This window comes from Gymnoscopelus braueri, assembly GCF_963280865.1.
Source record: "Gymnoscopelus braueri genome assembly, chromosome: 14".
In the NCBI taxonomy this organism is placed as follows: Eukaryota; Metazoa; Chordata; class Actinopteri; order Myctophiformes; family Myctophidae; genus Gymnoscopelus; species Gymnoscopelus braueri.
In genome coordinates, this window is record NC_137619.1 from 14,793,022 (window position 1) to 14,805,376 (window position 12,355).

General features: G+C 46.7%; 1 protein-coding gene across 1 annotated transcript in view; it reads left to right on the top strand.

Annotated features, from left to right (window-relative positions):
* slit1a (slit homolog 1a) overlaps positions 1–12,355 on the top strand; it is a 137,111-nt gene that overhangs the window by 86,096 nt on the left and 38,660 nt on the right. The window contains 1 exon segment of the mRNA XM_080449593.1: positions 4,547–4,694. Within this exon segment, the coding sequence (XP_080305719.1) occupies positions 4,547–4,694 (148 nt within the window).

The following is a 12,355-nucleotide window of genomic DNA, read 5'->3' on the forward strand; positions in this document are numbered from 1 at the left end:
CACACACACACACACACACACACACACACACACACACACACACACACACATATACACGCACACAATTAGTATTTTCAGTATTTGTAGATTTGTGAGTTTGTGGACATGCTTGTGTGTGTGTGTGTGTGTGTGTGTGTGTGTGTGTGTGTGTGTGTGTGTGTGTGTGTGTGTGTGTGTGTGTGTGTGTGTGTGTGTGTGTGTGTGTGTGTGTGTGTGTGTGTGTGTGTGTGTGTGTGAGACCAGGCCAGGCCACCTGCGGGGGATTTGGGGTGGGGTGGGCGGGGTGCATGAGAGAGAGAGAGAGTTAGAGAGAGCGAGAGAGAGAGAGACACAGAGTGAGAGAGTGAAAGACAGAGAGAGAGAGAGTTAGAGAGAGAGAGAGTTAGAGAGAGCGAGAGAGAGAGAGAGAGAGACACAGAGTGAGAGAGTGAAAGACAGAGAGAGAGAGAGGCATGTATCATGCGAGGCAGGCGGAAGAGAAGAGAAGTATATAGGGGTCCATAATGTTATTAGTTGTTACAGGAGGACCCCCGGCTCTGCATCACGGCTCACTGGCAATCACTCCCCAGTCTGTGCATGCACTCCCTATGACTAATGTACGCAGGGGGCTGGGATACGGCTGGGAAGGATATGCAACAACACCATGGAGCAGTGGTGGTTCTCAACCTTTTCTGGACCAGCTATAGTGGCCACGTTCATGTTTATTTTAACCCATTAAGACCTGAGGCCGATTCTACATGTCTCCTAAATCCCAACAGTATTCTGAAAAACGTATGTTTCTATATCAGGTGGTTCTCAAACTTTTTCATGACAAGGACCCCCAAAATTATATGTATTTGGCCGCCGACCCCCATCAAAATATTTTGTTAGGGACTCCCCAGAAGCAAAGATTTGAGTTAAAAATGTTCGCTTTAGATTTGCACACATTTTCACGATTTTTCAAAAATAGCAGATCTACAAGCTCATAGCGCGGCACTCGGTGCCACGCTATGAGCTTGTATATCTGCTATTTTTGAATAGCCCAAAGTGTAAAATAATGCTTTTTAGCTCAAATCTAAAAATGACACAGTTCCAGGTCTTAATGGGTTAATGATCAATCCAACACACTTTGCTGTTTGCGATGGCTCAGAGTAGAAGACAGGGTTAAGCAAATATCAATGGGATTGGTATTTAATCCATCAAGACCGGGAAAGCATCTGTCATTTTAGATTTTAACCACTTTAACCATTCTTTTATACATTGGCTATTCAAAAATAGCATGAGCTTGTAGATCTGCTATTTTTTGAAAAATAGAACGTTTGTCAAATATTTTGTTCCAGGGACCTCCAGAAGCAAAGATTTTAATTAAAAAAATGTTGTTTAAAAATATATATGTATTCAAAGATTTGCTTTTTCAAGATTAAAAAAAATTGCAAATCTACAAGCAAATGTACAAAATAGCACAAAGTATCAATAATGGTTATAGATAAACATCTAAAATGACACAGATGCTTTCCCGGATTGAATGGGTTAAGATACTCAGAGGGACAGTGCCCTCATACCTGTCTTAACTACGTCTCCAAAGTGAGTGACACCAGCAACACCAGAGGGAGCGACCATGATCTGGTACCACCCAAATTTTGCACACAAAGAAATCTCATTGGAATGTGGAATGCCCTGACATCATCCATTATAAAGGATGTGAATCACTGGTTTATTTCAAAACTGGTCTGGAAAAAGCATCCATCAAGTTAGGTATTAATTCCCATTGAAATGAGGGGTCATACACAGTTTTTCCCTTTTCTCCTCTGTAAATATAGCTATTTGTATGTCTTGATGACACGGTAACAAGTCCCCAGGACTTTGAGGTCGGGAGAAGAGGAGGTGGATGGGGAAAGAGATAATGGAGAAACCAGCACTGGGAATAGTGTGTGTGTGTGTGGGGGGGGGGGTGTACCGCACATCAAACAGCTTCACCTCAAGTGTACCTGTCAGAGAGCTGTCACCGTGAGAGCCGCTCCAGCTGCGCTCTGCACTCTACCTGATCCCAGGCCTGTCAAACATGTCATGTTAGATCAGAGCTTAGCTCTGCTCTGTCCCACACCTGATCCCCGATCTGTCAAAACCTCCGCCGTCCCCAGATCATCACGGGAACCTCCCTTGGATCAAGCAGACGGGAGGGCCGAGCGGTCGTGCGAACGGCTCGCGTTCGTTCGTTCGTTCGTCTGTCCGTCGCGTCCGTACGGCTCGCTGGGATGTCGTTGTGGCGTGTTTACGCCTGACCTTCTGACTGTTAGTGCCGCGATGCTTCCTCGTGGGTTAGTCGGCTATTAGAACTGGCTTGAAAACAATGAAGTATGGCCCTGTGCTTAAGGGAAAGGAAATGGAGTATTTTCTGCTCTGTGAAGGAAATGGAGTATTTTCTGCTCTGTGGTTTAGGGTGGAATTACTTTTACTCCTTCACCCAGCTGATGGCTCCTCAGATAGCGCTGACGAGCACACAGTGGGGAGCTGTTAGGGGTTAAGTGTCTTGCTCAGGGGCCGCTTCAACACGTAGACTGGAAGAGCCATAAGGGTCAAACCGGTGACCTTCTAATTCCCAGACGGCCTCTCTCTCTACCCACACTCAGCTACGGCGGCTATTAGTCAAATGGAGCAAGAGATGGTGCCAGTAATGTTATGGTGTAATAATGTATTAAAACTAATGGTCGGCAGCCATGCCTTCATTATGTGACGTGGAGTTTAGAGCGCTCTGCCTCCTCGCTCGCTTTGAGGCTCGCTCACTTGAACCTTTTCACTTTGTACCCCAACCTCTCTCTCTCTCTCTCTCTCTCTCTCTCTCTCTCTCTCTCACTCTCTCTCTCACTCACTTTCACAGGGTCAGTGCATGCTTGGAGACCGATAGGAATGTAATCAAATATTCATGGTTCGAGACTCAGATTAGTAATGCTGTGTAAATGAGGCCATTTAAAAGTCTGTTTTATTCATTTTATCTGGGTTAGCCATACACACATTTTTATACACCGCACACACACGCACACTTGCACGCACGCACGCACGCGCGCGAGCGCACACACACACACACACACACACACACACACACACACACACACACACACACACACACACACACACACACACACACACACACACACACACACACCTCCATGCTCCCAGGCATGCTCACACAGATGCCACATCATTGGCAATCCAAACACTGTTCTCCATCAAATCACCATATCTCTGACAGGGGGGCTGGCGGCTTTTTGAACAGGTATCCAGAGACCCCCGTTGTGATGGGGTTTGTACTCTGTATGCAAATGGGAAAAAAAAGTTGAAATGTTGTAGAACAAATGGGGAGGGGAGGGGGGTGGGGGTGTGGGTGAGGATATAGGGGAGGAGAGGAGCAGATCTGGAAGAGAGCTGAACACGCAGAATGCCACGAATTCCTCCTAGATTTCGAGAACGCAGAGACGAGGGGGGTGGGGGGGCTCACTGAAAGATCAATGGATGTTATTGAGAAGCCTTCAGTCTGCGCTTCATCTCCGTCATCCTTCTTGTTTTTTCTTCTCATCCAACGCGCTCATATGGCGTTCTTTTGATAAGTAACCCAGTTTCCCTTCCCATTGACTGACAAGAGTGCGGCTCTCTTACAATAATAATAATAATAACAGTCAAGAGAGGGATGTTTTGTTCGTTCTGTTTTTCCTTCGATGTTGGAAAAACAAGGCTTGGAAAGTGTGTTCTGTGTTCATTTGCAAGTCGATCTCGATAAAGCTTGAAGGCTGTAGGGAGGGAGGGAGGGATGCGCGCCAGCGGAACGGCCTGATTCCCACATGTGGGCCGGAGCAGCTCCACCGCCAACGCCCTAACCCCCCCTACGCTCTTCACCTACCCCCCCCCCATACGCTCTTCACCTAACCCCCCCTATACGCTCTTCACCTAACCCCCCCTATACACTCTTCACCTAACCACCCCTATACGCTCTTCACCTAACCCCCCACACTGTTCGCCTAACCCCCCCAAACTGTTCACCTAACCCCCCCACACTGTTCACCTAACCCCCCCAAACTGTTCACCTAACCCCCCCACACTGTTCACCTAACCCCCCCACACTGTTCACCTAACCCCCCCACACTGTTCACCTAAACCCCCCATACACTCCTCACCTAACCCTCCACACTGTTCACCTAACCCTCCACACTGTTCACCTAACCCTCCACACTGTTCACCTAACCCCCCCACACTGTTCACCTAACCCTCTAATCCTGCTTAGAGCAAGGATGCTGCTTTTACTGAAATACACACACACACACACACACACACACACACACACACACACACACACACACACACACACACACACACACACACACACACACACACACACACACACACACATTCTGTCTACAGACTATCGTTCTGTCTATCCACTCAATCTCACCTGCGATTTGATGCAAATATCCTCTCCTCTCCTCTCCTCTCCTCTCCTCTCCTCTCCTCTCCTCTCCTCTCCTCTCCTCTCCTCTCCTCTCCTCTCCTCTCCTCTCCTCTCCCTCTCCTCCAGGTCACCAGGAGAACTCTGGCATGCAGCCATGCAGCCTGGGTGGAGGTTCGTGTCCAGCCATGTGTACGTGTAGCAACAACATTGTGGACTGCAGAGGGAAGGGGCTCATCGCCATCCCAGCTAACCTGCCAGACAGCATGGCTGAGATGTAAGTCCAACACAAAGAACTATCCACTACATCAAGGGTTCCCAAACTTTTCAGGCCGTGACCCCCCCCCCCCCCCCAAAATAATATAATAATCGGTTCCAGAGATAAATATTGTGAAAATAGCCGAACTACAGGTAGAGCTTGTAGAACGGATATTTTCACAATATCTTAAAAGTCCTTAAATTGTCACTTTAGAAATGTGCAGATACACTGTATACACTTATACTGTATGTTGGTTTGTTTACTGTTGAGTGAGAAAACAATGTTGCACATTAAGCTAATCATCTGGGGACCCCCCAAAATAATTTGGGGACCCCCCTGGGAGTCCCGACCCCCATTTTGGGATTCTTTGCACAACATGATCAGGGTTGGATATGATGGGGATGTTATGTTTTATCCCTCCTGGTCAGACATGCATTTCCTTTTGGAAAAGGCATTTCTTTTCCAAAAGAGATATGTTTGATAATATCACAGTTCAACAATTGAATTAGAAATGTGTTAACCACATAAACCTTTTTATTTTGTATTTATTAAAAAATAAGGGCATTCCCCCCTCCCATTTTCTTTCTTTCTTTTTTCTTTCTTTTTTTTCAAATCGAACCCTAACTGCAGATAATAATTTGTGCTGCTGAAATCCTCCTGTCCTAAAGGTTGTGGGATTTGAATAAAACCCACCTGAGTGGACGTGTTTTTTGAGACAGCCTGCCGAAAGAGTTAAAAAATATCTCCTCTTGAAAACAGTTCAACTTAAGCCATAGGCAGTCCACTGTGACGAAACTGTGAGTGCGTGTCTAGGTATACGTATAGTGTACAGTGTACACATGTGTTTATGTGTTTGTGTGCGTGCGTGTATGTGTGCTTCCAGTCAGATTTGGACAGGTTAGATTCCTCGGGACAGTTGCAACTCGAGCCCACCTCCTATGTTGCCCCTGAGCCTCTTGGCAGCAGACCCACAGGAAGATGAAGGATTTCAGAGGAATCGAGGGACCTCCGCAGCTGCAGCGCTCTGCGCTCTGAAGCATGGCACTGCTATGCATCGGCTCGCATGGGGTGTATTTGCGTGCGCGCTCTGTTGCGTTGCTCACAGTTTTAACCCGGCAGGCGGTTGTGATTTAAGCCTGCATGTTTTAATGCCATCGGCATTCCCTTCTGCACGTGCCGTGCGCATACTTCACTTTAATATTATGCGCACGTATAGGCACCGTGCAGACTTTACTGCGCGGCCTCAGTTTTCAGACCTTGTTGGCTCTTCTTATCGGGGCTCAGATACGCCGGGACGCACATGTGAACACTTAGCTAACATCCCTTCCCTCTCGCTATCAGGCCTTCCCAACATCTGTCTGGGCATTAACTCTTCGTGAACCTCAACCCCTATCAGCCAACTGTAATTCCCTGGAATGCAGACTTGGAACAGGAGACTCTTTTTTTTAATATGTATCGATGCTGCACTTTAGCTTTCCCGGACTCCGTCTTTTTATGCCCCACTGGCACTACAGGCCTGTCAAGTCTGCTGCATAATACAGGAACGGTAAGCAGCCTTTCAACTCCCGCGTTTGAGCGGGCGAAAGAACGGGGAAGATGGCTTGAAAGAGAGAGAGAGAGACTCACTGCCCTTCCGAGGCAATAGCCCATGTGTGTGTGTGTGTGTGTGTGTGTGTGTGTGTGTGTGTGTGTGTGTGTGTGTTTGTGTGCGCGTGTGTGTGCGTGGTGAGGAGGACATTGCATGTTTCTAGGTCTCCCCCTCCCCATGGGGTCTGTTTATAAATACCCAGGCAGCATGGAAGTCACAGATCCCATGTTCCCCAACAACCCTGACCCACTTCCACTGCACTGCCTGTACTCCTTTTTTTTCTCCTTCTAAATTGGACTCACAGACACGACTAGGGTTGGGATCCGGAACCGGAGGAACCGGAGGAACCGGATCCAACATTGAGGAACCGGAATCGGTTCCGTCACATTTGAAACCGTTTCTGGAACCGGTTTTATCACACTGTCAGAGCTGGTATATGGACTTGACGTCTGCTATACAATTACAATACTGGTGGTTCTCAAACTTTTTTTATTTGAAGGACCATCATAACTCTGAGAGTGTGCAAATGCACGGGTCCATTTGGTTCCATTTGTACACTCAATTTGTACACTCTCAGTTAGAGGAATCGTTAAGGAATCGTTAAGGAACCGGAATCGTTAAAATCCTAAAGGACCCCAACCCTAGACACGACATGTTTGCATCTCATCCAGCAACCGCCCACCCGACCCCATCATCATCACCACCACTACTTTCCAAGACACAAGACACTTTCCAAACTCTTAAAAAATACTTACCTCACATCCTGTTTTTTGCATTTCGTTTTTCTTTTTACATATGAATTCGAAAGACGTAATTCAAGACTCAACTCCAGCCCACTCGGTTATTGCCATGTTTTATGTCGTATATGAACCTCTACGGTCTTCCCTGTCCGGCGGTAATGTGCCCTTGGTAGTATCTTCCAGAGGATGTGATGTGATCTATGGGCTCAATAACCGGGCTAGCAGCACTAATGGGCGAACGGGGAGACAGCTGGAAAGATAGCTCGGCCCGGTGCTCATCGGTTTTTATAGGCGAGAGAGAGAGAGAGGGGAGATTCTCTCCTGCACTGCAGATGTCGGTTGGAGTCGAGACATTTCAAAGGACTCTCTGCCCTTCACAACTAATTGGTACTAAACCGTGCCCCCGCTAATAAACTGTATCTTGTTCTGATTCATCTTTTACAAGACCCGGGTGAAACGCTGGCATATATCATCCACATTCCTCCTGTCCTGCCCACCCGAGCCATACCTTACCAAAGTCTATTCCCACACCAATCTTCCCCTTCGCTCTTTCTCCCCTCCTCTACCACCCCCCCACCCCCCTACACGTTTCTCCTTCCCTCCCTCCTGGGCGACCCCTTTCCTCTCCTCTCTAGTCCCGTGCTGCTCCAGCGCCGCGGGCAGGTTTAGGGGGAAACAGAACGTCAGCGAAGAGGTGAGGGTGTTGGGGGGGGGGGGGGGGCTAGGAGGGGTGGCGCGCGGTGACTTTGGGGTGCGCTGGAGGTTTTTTCTTTTTTGATGTGCGCTTGAAGTTCGTTATAAAATCAGCCTCAATTACAGCGAGGCGGTGCTGCCGAGCATCAAGGCCATGCAGCCCTGATGCCCCGTTAATGAGCCGCTCGGAAAACTCGCACGCCATCCATGTGTACAGGCAGACGCACAAGCACACACACACACACGCACACTCTGCGCTCTCACTCTGTGCTCTCATTATGTGTGACTGGGACAGAGAGAGAGAGAGAGAGAGCTGCAAGCAGTCTGTCCTAATGAATGCCAGTGATGTGTTTATGACTGTGTGGGGATGTTGAGCTGGTCTCTGTAAGGACCACATAGTCTAAACAGTTTCTCAACAGCAGATTATTACACACCGTTGTTTGTGACTGCTATGGCTGACATCTACCATAGAATGTGGTCTCCCTCTCTCTTTCTCTCTCATCCACCGCTGAGGTCCTGCCATTCATTTATGACTCACACACACACACACACACACACACACACACACACACACACACACACACACACACACACACACACACACACACACACACACACACACACACACACACACACACATACACACACACACACTGGGTGAATACCTAATAGTATAATGGTGTTTCCCCTTAATGAAAAACATGCTCAGAGCCAAATGAAAAGGATGAAGACTGATTGATTGGACTGACACAGACGTAGTAGTCAGCCTTCACATGCCTGCGCTTGCTCGCACACACACACACACACACACACACACACACACACACACACACACACACACACACACACACACACACACACACACACACACTCAGCACACACACACACACTCGCAAACTGGCAGCTGTGCGGTCTGATGAATTGGATGGGAGTCATTGATTGTCCGTCAGAAGGAGCCACAACAGGAGCGATTGTTTCTTTTTCATTCCTGTTGATTGGACGGTGACAGAGTGAGCCCCTGTTTTGTTGATTGGACGAATTTAGTTCTCGCACGTATCGATCGGAGGGGCGACGGAGCGAGGAGACGGAGCGCCTGTCCCCAACAGCATTGTCCCCTCATCGCGCTGGGAACGTTTTATGCCACACGTTGACACACGCTCAACCCCAGTATCAGAACCCATGAAGGATGGCACCCACACACACACACACACACACACAGATTAAAGTTCTCAGTCGCCATGACTGATAGCCAGCATGTCTTCTATGAAAGCATGTTGCACACCGGAAATAGCAGATCTACAGGCTCACAACACGCTGCAGCGTGTTTCGGTTATTAGTTAAAGGTAGGGTAAGTGATATTTTTTGGTTAAAACAAAAAGTATTTTGTTAAAAGGTTAAAATACTATATTCTGATAGTAATCATTGCTATAGAGTGTTTGTTCAGTAACAGATGTCTCCCTGTCTCTCCAGCTCTTTAATAAACAGAAAATACATTTTTCGGTAGGTGTCAAAATCTCAGCCAATCAGGAGAAAGTACCCATTTTTAAGCTTAATTTGTATAGTGTTCCAGTTAAAATTTTGTCTGCTCATTTCTTAGTGTCATCACTTCCAATTTCACTTGTTTAATCTATATCCTGATTGAGTTCTCTGTCCTGGTTGGATAAAATTGGAAATGAAACTACAAAAAAAAAAAAAAAACTACAAAATACATTTTCTGTTTTATAAAGAGCTGGAGAGACATGGAGACTCTTTATATGGACAGGACACTCTATAGTAACGAGCACTATCAGAACATAGACCCATTTTGCAATTATTTGAATAATTGCAAATCACTTACCCTACCTTTAATTTAAGATTAAAGAGTCTTTGAAGTGGTCAAGCTGGCTACAGAATACATGTTTAGAAGCATATTCCATAAACATGAATGGTCTAAGAAATGTCATGAAAGCAAAAGGTTAAAGTCTCAATCTGTGATTTCTTCAACTGGTTGGCTGTACAGCATGTGGAACAGAACAGAAGCAACATAGTTTAGAATAGTGCTACGCAACCCGCGGGCCGCATGCGGCTCCAACACAGCGTTTTAATTTTTAAGCACAGGATAAAAATATACATTCCGTTCAAATATATGGGTTGCAAATTTTTTTTTCAAAAACAAACAGACAGACATACATACAGGTGCGTCAATTGTTACAGGTATAATGCATAGTTTTCTATGCATTTCGGGTTTGACCCCCAATTTTTTTCGGATAGGTGTCCCTTAATTCAATCTCTGGGAGTTGGCAACCCTAACCTTGCCATACCTTAGCTTTTGCTGAACTGATGCCACTGGACATACTGTACACACAAAATAAACAGGTACAGTGAAAATAATATGATGTCAAAATGTACATTTTCTTATAACAAAAAAAATGTGTAGTGTGTGTTACAAAATCAAAAAATCCAAAATAGGACCGTGATTTTTAGCTTGCGGCCCCTTGGACTTTTGGTATTTTGCTGAGTGGCCCCTGAGCCATCTTAAGTTGAGTAGCCCTGGTTTAGAATGATAATACCCAAACATCCTCATTACATTTTCAGTCATGAGATTTTATTTTGCTTCATTCCATGCACACGCGCGCACGTTCGCACGCACGCACACACACGCACGCACACACATACAGGCACGCACGCACACACACACGGCAGACTAGTTTGGGCCAGTCTGACAGACAGACTGTTGATGAGAGAAGGGGGTAAAGCCACTTGGCCGAGCGCTCGGCCTCATGGTTGAGGACAGGAGGACCGTCACCACTGTCACACCGCTGTAAATCCACCAACACACACTGGGACAGGCTCTGACAACAACACACAGACGAAAGAACGGGTGGAGAGAGAGAGAGAGAGAGAGAGAGCACAGCTATACCACAGGAATCTGTGGTCTGGAATCACTGCAATCCGAAGAATGTCAATTGGGCTCCCATATCGCGCCATAAATGGAGGCCCCTCCCTTTTCGAAAGGGGAAACATTCTTCATTGAAAAATATGGAAACTCAAAACTTGGCCTAAGTGGCTGCGGGTTAATGGCTAACTAAACATTTACCCCCCTATGCGTGAACATTAACATAGCAGCGCAGGAGGCCCTGCCTGGCTTGGACACACGTAGTAAATCTCTGAAAACGTCTCGAATCGCTAAATCACGTCGGGGTCGCTCCTATCCCGAAGCGATGACACGCTCGCAAGGAGATTAAGCTGAAATCCATCAGCACCGTTAGCCACCGACCAAGAATTATGTCTGAATTTTGAGATGTTTTTCATTTTCCCCGTGGCGTTTTAATGGCCGTCACAGTCTTTCCAAGAGCCAAATGCTTATAATCAGTCTGCCCTGCTGGCCTGGACAGCACCATTTTATTCAACTCTGACAGGGTGCAACATGGAACCTTATGGGTCTGTAACTCTGCGAGTGTAAAAAGGGACCCTTATACGGTAGGTCTGCAACTCTGAGAGAGTGCAAATGGATCCTCATGGATCTGTAACTCCGGGAGTCTACATTTGTCTACTCTCAGAGTTAGATGTGACTCTGGGAAATAAGGAACGAATGGATTTTACAGTGTGCCCCCCTGATCTCTAAGTCCAGAGTTGGTGGCTGTGAAGTGGTGTGACGGGGGGGGGGGCGCCAGACACAGGCACACAGCTGGGGCCCCCATCGGGGCCCCTGCTAAGCCTTGTTAAGGGCACTTTTAAAAGCTGTGAACTGACCTGCAGATAAACAGCCCTCTGCCAGCTACGTTACACCAAAGGGCTGGAGCTTAGGGCTCAGGACAGGCCTGGGTCCTGAGTAGCAGCCAGGCTCAAGTGCAAATACACGCACTCGCGAGCGCGCGCACACACACACACACACACACACTCACACACTCACAACCACCACCGCCGCCACCACCACTAATGGGTTTTAGTGATGTCTGTTTCCCTATGCCATCTGAGACTTATTAGGGTTGGTGACTCCGCGAATTTCCGTTCTGAGCAAGTGTACGTCTGTGTGTGTGTCTGTGTGTGTGTGTGTGTGTGTGTGTGTGTGTGTGTGTGTGTGTGTGTGTGTGTGTATGTGAGAGAGTATAAAGGTTTAGTTTTGATCTCTGTATGATGAGAATTTGTCAGATGGACTAAAAGTCTCATTTGATGTCGTTCTGACTGAGCAGCTCTTGTTGTTCAGCGTGTCGTGTCGACATGGTAAAGCCCGGAGTCTTATAATTTAACTTTAAAGGTATATCAATTGACCCATAAGGGTCTGCATGCCCTTTAAGGGTCTGTGTTTTTATACTTTTAACATGCCTCCGTGTGCTCGCAACCTCAAACAAATGGGGAAACATTCTTTCTTGAAAAACATGACAGTAAAGTAAAAACAAAACATATTATACTAGTAAAAAAATAAACTTTGGTTATTTTACTTGGCATTTGTGTGAAAACATCTGGAAGACAAATGAAAACAAAGTGCAGAAAGCACCACTGGGATGGATGCCTATATTTTATTATATCAGCCAGTGTTGACTGCTTAAGAGATCATATGAGGATGCAAGTGGTTTGGGGAAAAAAGTGGTTCTCAAACTTTTATATTTCAAGGACCCCCCTTAACTCTGAGAGTGTACAAATGGAACCAAATGGACCCGTTAGGGTCCATTTGGTTC